Below are 20022 nucleotides of genomic sequence, written 5' to 3'. Positions count from 1 at the left end.
GTTGACAGGACTCTGATGAAACTGTTTTACTGTGCCTATATCGAGTCTGTAATCTCCTTCTCTATCATCTGTTGGTATGGAAACCTTTGTATTCAAGGGAAGAACTCCCTCGGGAGGATTGTGAGAGCGGCCTCAAAAATAGCCGGAGTAAATTTTAGTAGCCTGGATCACATTTTTAACAGGTGCTTAAAAAGGCCATGTCCATTCGCATGGACGATACTCATCCTCTCTGCCCAGAGTATGTGCTGCTCCCCTCGGGCTTTCGGCTAAAGGTTCCGAGGGCCACGAAAAACATCTTTCGTTCCTGTTTCCATCACAGCTCTAAATGCTGCTGAGAGGAGGAGATAATGCACTCTCTCTCTCTCTCTCTCTGTCTCGCTCTCTTTCTCTGTCTCTCTCACGCAGCTTAAACGCTGCTGGGCGGAGGAGATGATGCACTCTCTCTGTCTCTCTCTTGTATTGTTTTTATCTGTTTTTATTTGTCTCTTACTATTTTCTGTCTGCTCTGTATTTTTAACCCCTGCTGCTGTTGCTGTTTTTAGACCCCTGAATCTCCCCTCAGGGATAAATAAAGGTTTCAATTCAATTCAATTGTTTAAAAAAGGTTGACAATATTTTGTTTCAATGATTTTATTACATATTGTATACAGGATTATTGGATAGGCTTATTGAAAGTAAAATGTTTCAAAATTATGTTTTGCTTAGACTATAGCTGTATAGCTATACTATAGCACATTAAAACAATATGGTGATTCAGATTACAGAAGAACTTTTCAAGGTATAACATAGGGTAACTGCTGTGGAAAACAACTTCTGTATTGTAAATTGACAGAAATACAATTTTCAACGTTGATTACTTAGATTTTTCACAAAGATTTGGGCACAGATGGTTTATCATGACAAAGCACAGTGCCACTCAGTCTTGAGCAATACAAAATTAACGTTATGATAAAATTCTGCTTGAAGTGCACCGTTTGTCTGATTTCTTTGTTAAAGGGGAAGTAAGCCCCCAGAATTCTGGCAGACCTGGAATCAAGAGTCTCAACCTGGGGTAGCTTCCACATTGGCTTCATTTGCTTCATGCATGGCCTATCATCCCGCTCTGACTCTGGGTGTCAAAGGGGTAGTTGGTGATGTCATCGGAACCCAAGATCAGCCAATTGACAGACAGAACTGCAAAGGTAGGTTTTAAACCCCTAGGCCTAGGGCACTCTCGCTGCATGAAAATTATACAGTGTGTTCTAATGTGGAGATTTTGCCCAGAATCCTTCAGCAACACTACTCAAAAGCGATATACATTGGTTTAAAGCTGGGGGGAAATATGTTTTAGGGTTTAGTTACACTTTAAGCATGGGGTTAATCATTATTAGAGGGTAGAGCAGGTCAGAGACAGTGAGTGGCTTATCTTGGTATGGCACACAGGCGAAGTGGGTTGGGGCAGTGAGTGGTTTATCTTGGTATGGCACAGAGGCAATAAGGTTTTGGGCAGTGAGTGGCTCCCAACTTGAAGTCCAGACTGGGCTCCTCTCCAGTGGGTGCAGAGAATGAGAACCTCTGAAGGAGGGAGGTGAAGAAAAGGAATAACTCCATCCTGGCCAGTGGTTCCCCAGGACATGCACGCTTACCTGGGAAGACATAATACTCTAGTTCAGTTTGATTCAGAACCAGGATCATCATTATAAATGCAAGATTTTGTGGCCAAGCTTTGTTCAAATCCACATAATTTTATTTGAAAAGTTCCCGATGATTGAAGTTGTTTTAAGAGTAAGGATCCACCATACAGTATACCTGAATTGAGTAAATATTATCACTTGGTTAAAACAGCATGTAATTGACTTTTGGTTAACTACTCACCGGCGGAAAAAGGAAGGAAGGCCTCTCTCTTCCTAAATTTGCCATCCTGGTCCAGGAAGTGTTGAGGGTTGAAAGAGTGTGGAGTCTCCCACATCGTCTCATCATGTAGAACTGAGTGCAGCATGGGCAGGACCATGGTGCCCTGAGTTTAGAGCAAGCATAATAAATATAATCAACTTCCAAGTCCCCCCCTTCATTCCCTTGTCCTTCCCCCTAGTGGTTCCCAGTTTGGGAACCACTGCTCTAGAGATGACAATCCTTGTCACATACTGTACAGCAATTCATTTACCTTTGGGATAGTGTACTTGCCCAGCGTGGTGTTCTTGGTTGTCATATGGGACAAATTCAAAGGCAGGATGTTTCCCATTCTCTGGACCTCATGGATGACTGCGTCAGTATAGGGCATGTTTTCTCTGTCGGTCACAGAGGGCTGCCTGGATGAACCAACGACAGTATCGATCTCAGCCTGGACCTTCTCTGCACAGAGAAGGAACAGGAAACAAGCTCTGATTAGGTGTCCCTCATACATGGCTGCTGAGAAAAGTATGTTAATGAGAGCCACATCCTTGAAGAATGCAAGCAACCCAGAAGGTGCCACCCACTACCCACGCACACACACACACACACACACACACACACACACACACACACACACACACACACACACACACACACACACACACACACACACCTTGTATGTGTGGGTAGTAGATCATGTATAGCAGTCCCCAGTGTAGAGTAGTGGAGGTGGTCTCAGTTCCAGCAATGAACAGGTCCAGGGTGCAAAAAGACAAATTCTCCAGATCAAACCCAGAATCTAGATCCTCCTTCTGACAACACAACAAAGCAATTGCCAGAATCAGAATCAGTGGCTTCACAACATTCACAGCCATTTCATTAGAAAATACACAGAAGGCAAATTAATGAGATTTTAAGCCCAAGACAACCAAACAAAATGTTATCACACACGAACGCACGCACGCACGCACGCACGCACGCACGCACGCACGCACGCACGCACGCACACACACACACACACACACACACACACACACACACACACACACACACACACACACACCTCTCCCATTTCTGACAGGAAGCAGTCAATGTAGTCTCTTGGTGATGAGGGGTCATAGCTTTCTCTGTGTTCTTTGATCCGATTTTTCACAAAGTCAAGCAGCTTATGCGTCAGAACAAATATCCTCTTGTGAGGTCCAGGGAGCCACTTCATCAGCCAGGGCAGCATGTTGTAAATCTACAGAGCAAACAGACAGTTACCCAGACAGACAGATAGGCTTCTTAACAGCATGGGAAAAGTATTGAACACAGACACAGATGGAGGCCAATAAGCTGCATATTCTTGACAATATCAGATAGATTCATATCATGTAGCTGCTCTCCACTCATTCCTTCTTCTTCTTGCCCAAACCTTCTTCTATTGATTCTTTTAGGACACAGGATGATCAGATTCAACATAGCCTTAAAGTCCCTGGAAACCAGAAATATTTCTTTATTATTTAGCATTTTGAGTTAATCACATCACAGGACCCTATGTTAATAAGCCACCAGCCAAATTTGAACGATGATGAACGTCGCAAAGTATATAAATTTAGGTTTGACAGCCATGGCAAAACTCATGAGATTTCATTATTTTTTAGAGTGTACTTTCTCCCGCGGAATGTGTGGGCGTGTCCCATCTACAGCAGGGAAATTTCTGTCTCTCGGAGAGCGCGAGAGAGAGGGGGGAGGGAAACGGAGAAAGAGAGATGAGTCGTGCACACACCGTGTGTGTGTGTGTGTGTGTGTGTGTGTGTGTGTGTGTGTGTGTGTGTGTGTGTGTGTGTGTGTGTGTGTGTGTGTGTGTGTGTGTGTGTGTGTGTGTGTGTGTGTGTGTGTGTGTGTGTGTGTGTGTGTGTGTGTTGCTCCGCGGCTCGGAAGAGATCTCTGTCCATTCTTTGCCTGAGTGTCTGTCGAGAGAGAGAGAGAGAGAGAGAGAGAGAGAGAGAGAGAGAGCTACTTGGCCCTAAACAGACAGTACACGGTGGCAGAATATCTGACCACCGTGACTGATGACAAATTAAGAAAGACATAATGACTAGGTACAGAGTCAGTGGACACAGCCTGGCCCTAGAAACCGGTCGCCACAGACAGACCTGGCTACCCAGGGAGGACAGGCTATGTTCACGGTGCACACAGAACACAGTAGAAACAGAGACACACTTTCTACTACACTGTGACAAATATGCAGAAATTAGAGCATCATTCTTCCCCAAAATTATACACAAATACCAAGAATTCGAAACACAATCAGAAAGAGACAAGCTTAAATACCTATTAGGAGAAAAACCAAACTGCTGCATATTAGCAGCTAAATATCTGGCCTCCTGCCACAACCTCAGAGACATCCAGTGAAACACACCAGCTCATTTTATTTTTATTTTATTTTATTTTATTTTATTTTATTTTATTTTATTTTATTTTATTTTATTTCTATTTCATTTCATTCTTACTCTTATTCTTATTTTATTTATTTTACTTATTTTATTTTTATTTTTATTTTCTATTTGACAATTACTGTTTGTAAAAATTTTAAGTCAGAATGCCCCATTTTTTGGGAAGTTTATATGTACATATATCTTTGACTGTAAATTTGGACTGTTTGTACATTATACATCCTCGACTGTACATTCATTTATTATTATAATTTCCTTATTGTTGTACTGTTAATATGTGTATTTGCTTTGGCAATATAAGCACTGTCTTTTCATGCCAATAAAGCTATTTGAAATTGAAATTGAAATTGAGAGAGAGAGAGAGAGAGGAGCGCATGGCTGAAACCCGACACCTTGCTAATCTCACAAGCACAGCGCTTGGTGGCAGACGGCACACAGGGAGGGAGACGGACAGCGAGGGAGCGCTGTCACTGGGGGCAAAGAACGGACTTGCCATAGGTGGGTGGGATTGCGTGCGTGTACAAAGGTTATATAGAGCTTATGACGTCATAAGCTCCTGCGTTTTAGCACCTCGCGCACTGCTGTCTTCAATGAGGAAGTACTTTGTAGAATCTTGTAGAAAAGTGTCGATTTTAAGGCTTTGGGTTGAAAGTAATGTATAATAATTTCGGAGGCACAAAATTACTAACATAAGACCCTAAATAACATAGTTAGAACGTTTTTGTGGATTTTGGTTTCCAGGGACTTTAAGCCACAAACGTGTGACAGATTTGCAATGAAGAACTCTGACATCACTGTTAACTTTTTAGGTGTAAACATTGATGATCAACTTAATTGGAAAAAACACATCTCTTATGTGTCCAATAAAGTTGCTGGTATTTTACGGAGAGCAAAACATGTCTTGTCAAGGAAAAACTTCATGGACCTATACTATTCTATGATTTATCCCTTCATTTCTTATGGAAATATAGTCTGGGTAAGCACGTACAAAACCAGTCTTTCTCCCATTTTTCTATTACAAAAAAAATGGTTAGTTTGATCACGAACTGTCCCTGGAATGCTCACACTGTCCCATTATTTCAAACTCTGGAGCTGTTAAACATATTTGACATTAATAGATTTCAGATATGTCTTTTTGTGTTTCAATTTGTCAATAATTTACTTCCCATTTCTTTCGACAGATTCTTTATTAGTAGGTCTATTATTCACTGTTATCACACCAGATCTGCTGATCTTCTACACAGTCAGTTTTTCAGAACTAACCTTGGCCAATTCTCAATCAAATACAGAGGTCCAATCATGTGGAACAGTCTTTCTGCTGCACTCCGTAGTCACTCCTCATTTCCACTTAAAAAAAAAAACTTAAACAACTTCTCTTAAAAGAGCACAGTACCTGATTTCTTTACCCCTGTATCTTATTGATTGATTTCATTTGTTTACCCGCTGGTGCACCTGTTTGCTTTTTCTTTTCTTTTCTTTTCCTTCTTTTATTATATATATATATATATATATTTTTTCTGTATATATATATATATATTTTTTACTTTTATATTGTTTTAAATATATTGTCTTGATTGTTTTGTTTTTTCATTATTAGTCTTTAATTTGTTTTTAAATAAGGTGAGACGTGAGACTCTATAAGCCCTTCCGGGTTTCTTTCCATCACCTGCACAATTTTCTTTGTATTAAGATACTTGTACTATCTGTTGTTATTCATTTTTTCTTTGTGCAAATAAACAACAATAAACTGGTGGCAGACAAAATAGTTGCCTATATTCGGTATTGTTCATTTTCCACATCCCTGTGTGTGTGTGTGTGTGTGTGTGTGTGTGTGCGCGTGCGTGCGTGCGTGCGTGCGTGCGTGCATGTGGAAAATGGATCAGTAAAGTTCGTAAAGTCAACCTCTTGGATAATGTCTGTCAGTCCACCCCAACCCATCTCTCTTTTTTCTTGATTTCCCCCCATTTTCTCCCCAATTGTACTTGGCCAGTTTTTCCCCTGCTGCCCCGGTCGCTGCTCCACCCCCTCTGCCGATCTGGGCAGAGCCGTAGACTAGCATCATGCTTCCTCCGACACATGCACAGTTGCCAGCCGCTTTTATTCACTTGACAGCAGGGAGCTTCACCGGCAGAACGTAGCACGTGGGAGGATCACACTATTCCCACCAGTTCCCTTCCACCCCGAACAGGCGCCCCGACCGACCAGAGGAGGCACTAGTGCAGCGACCAGGACACAGAGGAAAAGAGGACACCGTACCCAGACTTGAGTTTTATGTGTGTGTAGTCATGTTTCTTATATAGTCATGATGACGGGGGACTCAATATAGATAAACTGATTTATTCTATTATGCAAACCCAATGAGTCCTCTATAAGTTTTTAGCTCTTTTTGCAACTGCTGCGCCTGTTGCTTAATGCACTTTTTATGCTCTTTTTTTAAGTTTTGTTGTGCGCTTTTAAATGTCCATTTTATTCTCTTCTTTTATTTTCCTGTCAACCATTTTATGTGAAGCACTTTGAATTGCCTCTGTGTATGAATTATGTGCTATACAAATAAACTTGACTTGACTTGACTTGACATACCCCTAATCCGGCTTCCCACCCGCAGCCAATCGTGCCTGTATGGACGCCCGACCAAGCCGGAGGTAACACGGGGGTGCAAACCTGCGACCCTCGTGTTGTAGGCAGGGAATCTACCGCTACACTAACCCATCTCTCTAAGCAAGCGCGTCGATTTGGGTAGGGTTGGTTATGACATGTCACAACCAAGATTTCAGGGTGTCCAATTGTCCCTACCAACTTTTAAGCAACCTTATTTGCATTATCTTTGGAGTGCAGTTATATAGGTCATTTAGATTGTCTTCCCATATTTTGCAAGGATAAATGGTAAATGGTAAAATTGGCTGCATTTATATAGCGCTTTTATCCAAAGCGCTTTACAATGTGCCTACATTCACCCATTCACACACCGAAGGCGGCTGGCTGCCACGCAGGGTGCTAGCACAGCCATCGGGAGCAATTTGGGGTTCAGTGTCTTGCCCAAGGACACTTCGACATGCGGACTGGAGGAGCCGGGGATCGAACCACCGACCTTCTGGTTAGTGGACGACGCGCTCTATCTCCTGAGCCACAGCCGCCCCATAGGATAGAATTGACCCGACCATTATTGAGTGAAATTAGTTTGCATTATGTTCAAAGTTACATTTACCCCCATTTTTCACCACTGAATGTGCCAGTCCAATGGGCTATGGGCGTGGTCTCACTGGGCTGGCTGCAGTGAGTCAGAACAGCTCAGCACTCCAGGCCCCAGCCCAGACGAGGAAATGACAAGAGCGAAGTGAAGTTTTGTGTGGGACCATTTCCAGTTAAAAGACGACATTGTTAATTGCAAGAACTGTGATGCCGTTTATAAGTACAACACGGCTAAAGGGCTCATTATACTCGAGCAAGCTCCGTGGGGTGGAGCTCTGCGAGTCTCCGCGAGTCACCGTGCGGACCTTGCGCTGGGGCAGATGCTTTTATACTCAGTGATCAGCATGTTATTGTACAATGGTAATGGTGAGAACAGCCCATGAAAAGTCGCAATGAAACGCTATTATGTGCAGTACTGAGTGCACTTTCACTCTCAAACGACCGTACATCAGCACATGAATGAATCGACAAACTTGTTTTTATTGAAAGCCGTTTCACTTCTCAGCCCTGATAGCCTACTCTGTGTTGCTTTTAATCTCTCTCAATCATGCTGTGAGAGAGCTGAGCAGGTGGTGACATGAAAGTTATTGAGAAAAGGAGAAGATACTGAATAATGGCATCACAACAGTATAATCCTAATGTTGATTTAAAATGAGATATTCCTCTAAATATGGCTAAAAAAGGTAAAAAAAAAACCCACTCAAAACACAGGCTCCCCTCATGCCGTCCTCGACCCTACCAACTTTGAGACCAAAACGACGCCCTTGTCTCTAAGTGAGGTATTTCTGGTTAAATGTTGTATGTTTGTTCAAATTACACAAAGGATTTCAGGTTGATTCTACTGTGCCGTTGAAGTGGCTGCCCTCTGCCCCTCTCTCTGCGAGAGTCGGTTCTCAACTCATATGTGGTCAACCTACTACAGAGTCATCAGAGGAGGAAGCGAGGACACTGGTATACAACTGCAAGCATCTGCCAGAGCAAATAATAACATGAGTTCGCTGATTCGTCCTGTTCCCACGCTAGTGACTCACATATCTGAACTACAATTACCTGCTTTCATTCAACATTTGGAGTTTATGTCTTGTAATTATGTTGAATTGATCCTGGACTATGGGTGGAAACGGATGCGCGCACGCACACGCACATTCAATGCTCATTGCCAGTTTCTGTGGTCAGGCTGGATATAGCCTTGTGTGGCCTTTATTATAATTAATTATTATTATAATTTACTTGATCACATTTTTTTTTTTTAAAGACGAATAATGCCTGTCCTTCCATGTAACATGGAGGCTCACCATTGCCCAGTTGCTTCCTTCTAAGTACACCAACTCAGAGAATTGCTGAAGGACAGTCTGGAACTGCTTGTCACTGTACTCAAAGCGATCCCCTAACACCAAGCAGCAGATGACGTTGGATACAGCATTGTTCACCAGCAGCTGGGCATCGAAGGGCTCACCTGAAAAACATAGATGTAATGCAGATAGGAGACCCAAACATTGTGAACATGTTTTGGACATTTAGAAGGAAAGATTAGGAGAAGAAGGGGATGACTTTAAAATCTATGCCAAGCCGGCGCACATCCATGTATGATGTTAGCCGAGCAGGCCAGCACCATGTTACTGTAAAGGACCACGGCAACATTTTCGGAGATTCGCCTATTTGCCATCTTCCTGATAGATGCCCTGTGCCTGCAGCCATGTTCCTGATAGATGCCCTGTGCCTGCAGCCATGTTCCTGATAGATGCCCTGTGCCTGCAGCCATCTTCCTGATAGATGCCCTGTGCCTGCAGCCATCTTCCTGATAGATGCCCTGTGCCTGCAGCCATGTTCCTGATAGATGCCCTGTGCCTGCAGAACGTAGTGATGCACCCCTCCTGCTAGTTATCTTAGCGAAGCTTCCTGTAGCTTTGTAGGTCATTTATCATCCAGCCCAGTCTCCAGAAAATTGTGAAATAATAACATTTGTCCACAGTGAAAAACATTATGATTTAACAATAACGGCTCTAAAATTGTTAAATTATCATGTTTTTTTTTGGGGGGGGAAGGGGGGGGTCCCTTCGGGGGTCCCCACCCTGCCCGAAGACCCCACCGGTCAGGGGGCCCCTCTCCCACCCCCCACGCCTAACCCTAACCCCTTACCCTAACCTCTCCCATCCCCCACGCCTAACCCTAACCTCTCCCACCCCCCACGGCTAAACCTAACCTCTCCCACCCCCCATGGCTAAACCTAACCTCTCTCCCACCCCTCTCAAAACTCTCGCCCCTCTAAAAACGACCATAAAAACGACCCCTCTAAAAACATTACCATTTAACAATTTTAGAGACGTTATTATTAAATTGTATCGTTTTTCGCTGTGGACCAATGTTACTATTTCAAACAATTTTGGAGACTGTGTTGCAGCCAGCTGGTTAATATGATTTTTATCATATTGCATCAAAATAGATAATGAAAGTGTTTAGAGGGATGTGTATACTTGGATACCTGGGACACTCAACTATGGGTGGCTTGGGCTCAATCACATATCCAGGTAATATACACATTTGCCCTATAGCTGGGTAAGAAGATTGTTTGTTAAAAAGCAATTGACATTTACCTTGCTGATGGGCAAAGGCCTCAATCAGATAGTGGCATTCCTGCTGGATGGATGGTTCCAGGTTCTTCTTGCCCAAACCAAAGTTCCTGAGTGTATGGAGAGCAAACCTCCGCTGCTGCTTCCACTGATGGCCACTTGAAAACACTAAGCCTGTTTGGAACATAAAACAGTGTAGACTGAAAGCAACTGGAAATGACTAAATGCAACAGTGTTTATGTTTTTCATCCGTCTTCATTGCACGAAAGAGGGGTTAATATAAAACAGTACTCTTGAGTAGACTTAGGTACAATCACTGGCAGCTTTTTCAAACAAAATGCAACACACACTACTGTACCTTTATTCCCAGCCAGTGCATCAAACAGTGGTATGAAAGGGCGATCTGTGTAATCATCCCCCCCTTGGACCAGGGCTTCTCTCACAAGCTTGTACCCGTTGATGATCACAATCCTTCCACCAAACATTCGAATGCTGAAGATGTTTCCATATTTCTCTGCAAACTGAGAGAGAAACAGCAGATTGGATTTGTGGTCCAACATTGAGTGGCTGTTCACATTCTAGAGCTTTTGATCAAACAACAATTAGGAAAGCCTAATCTCTCTCCATCACTGCAGGGGTGCGGGTATGAAATAGGATCTTAATGGCACCACTGCCTCTTAGATCACGCTTGAACAATATCTTAAGCTAACGCCCAGGTGTTTCTATTGTTTGTCCTCCATCAGGTTTTGACAAGATATTTGTTTTGGCTTTAGTTTTACCTTATGCAATTTTGGAAATTTCCACTGCCCTCTGCAAAAGGGAAGCAAAATAATGGGATTTTGAATCCCTTCGTCTTCAATTACAAGCATAGGAATATTATAGAAACATTGTTGTGATATTATAAGAGATAAAATGGCAGAACGTAGCCTACAAAAAAATCACTATAAACTCTCTATTAAGTACAAGACATACACACAGTAGCAATAGGAATAATATAATCTAGAAATGTTATCATGTTTGAGAGTGAGCACCTCCCTCTCTCTGTCTCTCTCAGCCAATCAGAATTTCCACTGGCCATTTCTTTCTTGAAATAAAGCAGATTATGCCACTGGGTTAATTTAAGCACAGGTATTAGTAAAACAAATAAGTTATAGCATAATAAATCTATAAATGACAGTATTTCACTGATATTCATTCAATAATGAGAGACTAGTAGAAAGTATAACAAGCTTTAATGATACAGCAAATTAATTTTGGCGTATGACTCCATGATATGATGACGCTCTCCTGAGATGATGAGAGGGTGTGGTCAGTGAAGAATAGGATAGGAAATCCCCCATAGGGATTTCTTCAATCAGGAGTTATTATATAGAATTATGTACTTTAACATGTTGCAACCATCCCTGACTTGTGTTGCACCTGTCCCCATGGTTGGGATTGGTTGCAACATCTGACTTCTGGCAAAAAGTAATTTTATTTTTTATTTTATTAGTTTATTAGTTTATTTGACAGGGACAGAGCATATTAGCGAACACTTAGAACAAATGTAAATATGCCAGATTATAGCAAGAGGCTCGTTTACATCTGTAGTCCCTGGGGCAGGTTGATGTTACTAAAATATAGAGTAAACATAGAACAGAAATAAATAAAAACATGGTATAAAACATTACACCAAATTATACATGCAAATCATACAGGTACATGCAAGACCAGGCCAGGCAGCTGGCTGCCAGCCACTGATGACATAATTGGGTTGTGAGTCAGTGAGCCTCCTGAGTGATGTCACTCAAGCAATTGTGATGTCATCAGTGAGAGATGACATCAGTGAGTGCTGCCATCATCAGTGATGTCACTCAAGAATTTTGAGGGTTGTCAGTCAATCAGCTTCCTTCTGACCTTCAGACAGTCAGATGTAGGCTGGCAGCCAGCTGCCTGGCTTGGTTCAGGGAAGGTCCCAGTATCACCAAACTAGTGAACTAGCTTGACAGCTGATTTGACACACGTTTTAGCTCACAAAACAGTGACTGTTATACTGCATGTTTATGAGGTGTAATAGGTACATACACCTCAAAAACATGCAGTGAGTGTGATCACTCTAAACTGGTTTCTGAGGAATTCAAACCGTCCCTTGTTACAACTGTCCCTGGTCTCCCCTAGGCTATGTCGCACTGAGCAACACGGACGTCACACACTGACCGTCCGGTACACGGTCCTGCTGAAAGTATCGTAACGCATGCCCACGAGCCTGGTGACGCGAGGTTATTCGTACCTTAGTTAAGTCCAGGTGTATTCGGCTGGGTTTGACGCGATGAAGGTCGCCAATCACAGGAAGAGACCATGGTCCAGGAGGAAAGTTTCTCGGGGCTCTGTTCTTCAAAACATCAACAACCAACAAGAAAACACACAAAAATATCAAAACACTCCACCCGTCCATCCATTCCAGGGCTATTACGTCATATAATGTCTTCATTGGTATTTTTCTAGAGCAGGGCGCGTTTGCGATTTTAGTGCTGATTGACTCAAGTCAACTATAGTCTCAACTCCAGATGAGAGTAGCCTACGCTGATACACTAAAGTTACTGATAGGCTACCTCATGCTGCAGATCTCTGCAGAGACTGGGGAGTGGGACTGGGGAGAGACGTCAAAGTGGTGAAGAAGGCGGGTGGGGTGCGGGTGCTGAGCTGATATGCCAATTTTTGTTTATGCCCAGTGAGTCACTGGCAGTGTTGGGGGTAACTCATTACAAAAGTAACATATTAGCCTACATGTAGCCTTAACTATTACTTTTAGCAGTAACTCAGTAATATAACTTATAGGCTACTTATGATTTCAGTAGCTAATATTATACCAGTTACTTTGTCAAGTAACTCAAGTTACATATTGAGTTACATTTTTTTAATCAAAGCACCTATTTAAAAGATACAATCATTCCCTAATCAAACCATGTGTTTTTATGCAAATAACCATTATAGATGACAATAACAAAGGAAAATAATACAATTTTGAATTTTGGATTGTTTACACTGACTTCAAGGCGGTTTAAATTATTTTTTGGGATGGTTCCTGAGGGGCAATGTCATTCTGCTGCTGCTGTTGTTTTGGTGAAAGTAATGCAAAAGTAGTGTAATAATTAAGTAGCCTAACGAGTTACTCTACACAGACAGTAATATTGTAAAGTAATTTGAAATGAAAGTAACTAATATGTAGTAGGCTATATTACATTTTGAAAGTAACTTGCCCAACACTGGTCACTGGCAGTGACTTACTAGCTCCGTATTTTCTACAAGCCAAAATCTTACAATCAAATATGCCTAAAATGTATGATACGATTTGCTAAAAGAGTTCACATAGCCTGATATCAGACTTTCACTCCATTTAAGTCGGTGGAGTGGGCGTGGGCGGATTCAAACGATGTGGACTCTGCTCTGGACCCAGGCAAGTTCACACAAGTTCAAGCTCCGGTGGAGGCGGAGCTTGAACTTATGTGAACTTGCTCTGTCCAATGTTTTCCACTTCCCCCTACATTATTACGTAACCGTTGTTTTTTTTAAGCCTGGTATTCAGGCTCCTCCTCTCCTCTCACAAAGCTTTTCCATCAGGGGTAGGGTCTCCTGGACCACCACATTCAGACTGTGATTTTTCCAGAGGGCTTTTTAACATTATCGTCATGATTTTACAGCGATTGTTTGAGTGTATGGACCTTACAAGTTGGCTGGTGTTCATTTTTGTGGCGTTACTGGTGAATGATGTAGTCAGAAACTGGGCACCGAACAACTTCCCACCTGGACCCTGGGCTGTGCCTTTCCTAGGGAATATTTTCACTGGAGTAGACTACAGAACCATTGACAAGGTCAGATTAACAATAACACTTTCGCCACCATACAACAAATGCTAATTGGATATCAATTTCATGTATTTCACTCAATCCAAGCTGTTAAATTTCAAGTGTTACAATTTAGCCTACAAAAATATATTTTTTTTCTAGCCTATTATGCTGAATATTTGAAGACGTAAGCCCAATTTATGCTTCGTCTGCCGACACTTTTGAAATGGTCGCAGACAGAAATGAGGACTTGAGTCGACACTTTCAAGTGTCTGCGAGCAGTGTCTGCTACCTGGTGAAATGTCTAGTGTCGCTGACTACGTCACATAATGTCGCGCAAGTCTGATTGGCTATATAGACGGGCACGCGCGACTTCCTTGTTTTAGTTTTCGCTGAAATGAAATTAATGAGCGTGTCCCCGGTATTTTTATCAGCCTGTCCTTGATGTATGACTTCGTGAAAATCACAAAGAACACCGTGACCAACTTCCCAGCGAGAGAGGAGGTGATTGTGTGGTTGTGTGTCGTTATATGCGGCTGCAGTTACATCTTGCCTCCGACGTGGGTTCACTGACAGCATTCCCTCTCTTGCCTGTCTGCACTGCACTAGTTCTCTGCCTCCCTCTGTCTCTAGCGTCACGTGACCGTTGCGCCGTGGAGAGAAGCATAAATGCAGCAACATGAGCGACACTTTATTTTTCGTCTGCGACCATGTGCTGAGCGACACTTTATAATAAGTATAAATTAAGCTTAAAGCATTATTGGGTCTCACTCTCATTTGTCAAACATTTCCTGTTTCCTGTCATGGCTTCCCACCCAGCTCACTGAGGAGTATGGCCCAGTGTTCAGCTTGAGGAGAGGCGGTAATAGGATGGTGTTTATTTCCGGATTCAAGATGGTCAAAGAGGCCCTTGTCAGCCAGCTGGATAGTTTTGCTGACCGACCCATCGTCCCTCTCTTTCATGTCGTCTTCAAAGGCATTGGTGAGTGAGTGACACAACTATCTTGAATCATGCTCCTTTCTCCAGCATTTAAACAAGCTTTTTTATTTTTGCTGTGTTCAAGTTGCCATGGGTTTGAATCCACCCACTCCACTGAGGGTTGAGTTTTGGCTGAGTGTAACAAGTTGACAGTTCAGTCTGATATCATATCTCCCCCGCCCCCCCTGATAAAGTTCAAGTTCAAGTTCAAGTAGTTTATTAATGTCCCAAAGGGCAAATTGGATTACAGCAAGGCGTAGAGGCTTGAAACATAAAAACATAAAGTGCAAACCATACATACAATGTCATAAATAATCAGAATGTAACAACATTTAGACATACGATGGGCCAATATAAAAGAGCATACGTCTGGTGCGGCTGATAAATAAAATAAGACAACACTAATAACTTAAGAACGAGATGAGCCAGCGGCTGGTACGGCCGATAAAACAGTATAAAGACAAGTATATTGCAGATTTAAATTCAGACTACTATGCAACAATCCCATCTTTGCAGAGACCCCATTTGCTTAGTTAATAAGAGTTGAAATGATGCATTCACAGGCATAGCTTTAAGCAACGGTTACCTATGGAAGATGCAGAGGAAGTTTGCCCACACCCACCTGCACTACTTTGGAGAAGGCAAGAAGTCACTGGAGAAACACACTGAACTGGAAAGCACCTTCCTTTGTGAGGCCTTCAAAGAAGAGCAAGGTACAGTAAGCAGATTATATGGACTAGTCTGCTAGTTCTGTGAATAAATGCAGTAAACCAACATCAATCCTTTTGCCTGGTTCATATAATAATACTGCACAGAATTGTTATGACCATGGGGTGATTTGCAGGGGATGCAGGGTAGCGTCCCCTTGTTAGTAGTATACAACTTGTTGAATACATCCATCTTGTTATCTGGAGATTTTAATGAAAGTCTGTGGGAAAACAGTGATTTCTCCCCACACCATTGGCCTTGTTAATTAAATATAATTAAATCACTCACTCGTCATAACCTCACCAGACACACATGCATAAGCGTGTCGACAGTGTGCCATCATATCTAAACATTTTCTATCATCAGTTCATAGAATTTAACTATATTAACAGGACGAGCATTCAACCCCCACTACACCATCAACAATGCTAATGGTAATGTCATCTGCGCTGTGGTCTTTGGACAACGCTTTGACTACAGCGACGAAAACTTTCAAAACCTTCTGCGGTTGGACAATGAGGCTGTTATGCTCGCTGGAACAGCTAGAGCTCAGGTGGGCAATTCAAAATCAATTAACATAATTAATTGTATTATCACAAAACGCACTGCACCATTGGCCTGTCACTAATCTGACTGTTGTCCCTGAACCAGCTCTATGATGCCTTTCCGGATCTGCTGAAGTACCTGCCAGGACCTCACCAGACCATCCACTCCAACTACAAGAAGATCACAGATTTCCTGCAGGAGCAAATAAAGAAGCACCAGGAGGAGTGGAACCCAGAGGATCCCCGTGATTATGTAGACACCTACCTGGCAGAGATGGAGAAGGTCAAATAAATATTTCTAGATTTTATATGAAGCTCCCTGGAACTCAATGCAATGCAAAGTAAATTTGATTGTCCTGTAAGGGAAATTTGGTTTGCATACAGGGTTTACAGTAAAAAAAAAAAAAAAATACACAAATGCAATAAAAATGCCCAATATAAATGGAAGTTATAACACAACAAAATGCCACAGCCACACCTTAAAGTATACAAGGGCGTAACCATGGTATATTTGGGGGGGATGTCTACATGAGAGCTCTCCCCCAATGGTAAATTCGGCATGAAAAATGTCATACTGTATAGATGAATGTATAAAGTAGCTGATAATAACACAACACCCCATAATAACATTACTATTTTCTGCCGTCTCATTGACAGAGGAAAGAGGATCCTCAGGCCGGCTTCAACACAGATACTCTGACGATATGCACTCTGGACATGATTGAGGCTGGGACAGAGACCACTGGTACCACTTTACGCTGGGCCCTGGTGTTCATGATGAACTACCCAGAGATACAGAGTGAGTGAAATCCTCCTCCATTTTGACATACACATTTTTGTGGCATTTCAACTGTATAACACACCCAATGAGCTGCAGTTTATAAAATCACATGACTGTTCTGGCTTGGTTTCATCACACAGAGAAGGTCCAGGCAGAGATAGACGGAGTGATTGGACAGTCCCGTCAGCCCACTATGGCCGACAGACCCAGAATGCCCTACACTGACGCTGTCATCCATGAGACTCAAAGGATGGGAAATATTGTCCCTCTGGGATTCCCCAAAATGGCCAGTAAAGACGCTATGCTGGGGCAATACTTCATACCCAAGGTAAAGGACTTTTAGCCAGACTCACTGCTGGCTAATTGTGAAGCCATAAAATTAGCAAACTATTAATATACAACTGTTATCACAAGCATATTATGTCCCTTTTCCCAGGGTACAGCTATTACGACAAACCTTTCATCTGTGCTGTTTGATAAGAATGTGTGGGAGACTCCAGATACTTTTAACCCTGAACACTTCTTGGATTCAGAGGGCCGGTTCCGCAGACGAGAAGCCTTCTTACCATTTTCTGCAGGTCCATCCCATTCTACTTCATTTTCAACAGTTCTCATACTATTCAATTTCCAAGAATGATGTTGGTTCATATTTAGAAATTAGAATGTCTTACTCCCTAGCAGGGTAGGAAATTAACTTGTTTTGCTTGCCCTTGTGAAACATGTTTATGGGGCATTTTGGATAATTTTCAGGGCAATTTTATCAAACGTTGTCTGCGTATTAAAAAACACATTAGTGTTAGTTAGTGAACTAGATGGCCAGCTAGCTTGTGCTGCCTGTCACTGAGGTAACTAGTAAAGGAGAAGGGGGCCAAAGAGTGGAGGAGACAAGGGTTGTGAAGTTGCCGATGCCTAGCTGGCAATTTTCGAGGCACACTTTGCAAATACAGAACAAAATCCGGACACGCTTTGCAAATAAGGAACAAAATCCGGGCACGCTTTGCAAATAAGGAACAACATCTGGGCACGCTTTGCAAATAAGGAACAAAATCCATCATCCCAATTCCAAGGGCAATTTTTTATTTATTTTCATGGGGATTTTGCCCCGAGCCCCCGCTAATTTCCTACCCTGCTCCCTTGACACAATCTGATTAAGAATTAAATAGTTACTGATAGCAAGACATATTTAAGAAAGTGCTAAACCTTAGCTACTGTTGTCTCTTTCTCCACAGGTAAGCGTGTGTGTCTCGGGGAGCAACTGGCCAAAATTGAGCTGTTCCTTTTCTTTGCCGGTCTACTCCAACGTTTCACCATCGCCCCTGTTCCTGGAGAAATGCCCAGCCTGGAGGGTGTGATGGGCTTTACCTATTGCCCTGAGCAATTCAAATTGCTAGCCTTGCCTCGGTGAAGCTGATTGTCCACTTCTCAGTGAATTTCCATGATCGACATCAGCACATGTAGATGCTTAACCTTTTGACAAGTATTAAAAAATAATAACCTCTTTCTCCCTTTACACTCCCACAAAATATACCCGATAACTCACCTTCTCTTGTACATAGTGTTTTGCTCTATGTATGTGTTGGTTTGTGTTGACTGTGTTTATTTTATATACTCTTGCTGAGGCCATCATCACTGTAAATGAGAACTGGTTCAATAAAGGTCAAATAACAATACAATAAAAAAAGTAATTTTTTGAATTTGTCAGTCATTGATTGTGTTAATGTATATTAGCCTCCATTAAATTAATGATATCTGCAATGAAACTAATAAAGTGCTGTAATAAAGCATATCGTCTGTTTTTATTATGCAATAAAAGTTGCATTTTGTGGATAAAACTGATAATGTCTTTGCATTACATGACACTTTGCACCAACATGTAGGCGCTCCTGTAAACTTTGCACCTTTAAATGATGCTTAATGATGGGTAACTAGCTCTGCAGGCTAATAAGACTGTTTGAAACCATGTCTTAATGTTTTGACAAACATTACTTCAATTCTCTTTGCCCCAATCTCTTTTGCCATTCAATAGTTTACAATAGTTTACAATAGCTTAAACAACAACTTGAAAATAATATAGAAAAGAAATCATCATCACAACACATGAATGACTTTAACCATTGAACAAAAGTAGATTTGTGACAGACTATTACCCTGAGAGTTTCCCCCGTTTCTTAGAGATAGTTTTTTGTTGTCTTGGAAACCAAAATGTTTCCATACAACTCAACTTCATACAATAGACCAGTTAAGCTCCTTTCATTCCCACAGTTTTCTCAAACTGCACTCCGCAATGTTTATTTTACACTGTTTACTTTGACAGTGATTAACGTCCAAACTCTGAATCACATCACACAGGCCTATACTGGAATGTTTTATCTTTTGCATTTATATATTTCCAATCAAATCAGACAAAAGTGTGTGCAAACGTGCAAAAACCTCAACTGACTGTAAACACTAGCCATTATGATTGTGTTGAGGCTACATTCCTCCCACATCGCGAGCTGCTGTCATCAACTCACTGACCGAAACTACCCTTTTCCCCCCTTTTTTTTTACCGGCACTGCACTACGACGATTAATCGACAACGACTCGACTTTATTGGTAGGAAAGTCCACTTGAAAAAAAAATCTGAAGTCGTGCAACCCTTATAACAGAGACATGGTGGACAACAGGGCAAGTTATTTTCTGCTTCGGTGCCCAGATCTAGCTGATGTTTATGAACGTGTTCTGCATGTGTCTGGGACAAAGACAAAACATGTAAACAGTAAAATCACGAGATACTAATCAGTCCACTTGAAATTATAGGTTTGAAATGTCATTCTACTAAGCCACATGTTGATATGTTGACATTTGAAGAAAATACAGCCATTTGAACTGTTGTGTTGTGATCACCACCGTCACCTATCTCATAACCCTGGAGGGCCGTTGGGGCACAACAGACGATCTGTCGACAAGCTCTCTCCATCTCTCTCTGTCCTCGGCAGCTCACACTGTTTCACCCAGTTTTAAGTGAGTCCACTCTTGGATGTTTTCTTTTGTCTCCCCCATCTCCTGCCTCCTTGTACAGCCTTGCAGGATGGTCTTTGCCAGGCCTGCAGATCTGGTGATGTGTTCAATGAACA

The 20022-nt window shown here is 42.1% G+C and overlaps 2 protein-coding genes across 2 annotated transcripts; one reads left to right on the top strand and one right to left on the bottom strand.

The window, feature by feature from the left end:
- Positions 1-653: 653 nt before the first annotated feature.
- LOC310771591 (cytochrome P450 2J4-like) lies at positions 654-12620 on the bottom strand. The gene is made up of 9 exons (XM_083664170.1): positions 12339-12620; positions 10428-10590; positions 10094-10243; positions 8795-8955; positions 2936-3112; positions 2546-2684; positions 2144-2331; positions 1855-1996; positions 654-1625 (listed from the first exon to the last, which is right to left on the bottom strand). The coding sequence occupies exons 1-9, from the start codon at positions 12537-12539 to the stop codon at positions 1450-1452; spliced, it is 1497 nt and encodes a 498-aa protein (XP_083520296.1). The 5' UTR covers positions 12540-12620; the 3' UTR covers positions 654-1449.
- Positions 12621-13682: 1062 nt separating this feature from the next.
- Positions 13683-18634, top strand: LOC310771589 (cytochrome P450 2J2-like). The gene is made up of 9 exons (XM_083664168.1): positions 13683-13920; positions 14713-14875; positions 15436-15585; positions 15973-16133; positions 16232-16408; positions 16783-16924; positions 17047-17234; positions 17343-17484; positions 18136-18634. Exons 1-9 carry the CDS (start codon positions 13738-13740, stop codon positions 18309-18311), a joined length of 1482 nt encoding a protein of 493 aa, XP_083520294.1. The 5' UTR covers positions 13683-13737; the 3' UTR covers positions 18312-18634.
- Positions 18635-20022: the final 1388 nt, after the last annotated feature.

Source organism: Poromitra crassiceps (genome assembly GCF_964638095.1).
Source record: "Poromitra crassiceps genome assembly, contig: HAP1_SCAFFOLD_847, whole genome shotgun sequence".
Taxonomy (NCBI): Eukaryota; Metazoa; Chordata; class Actinopteri; order Beryciformes; family Melamphaidae; genus Poromitra; species Poromitra crassiceps.
The sequence above is the reverse complement of the archived record's forward strand: the minus strand, read 5'-3'. Positions and strand labels throughout refer to the sequence as shown.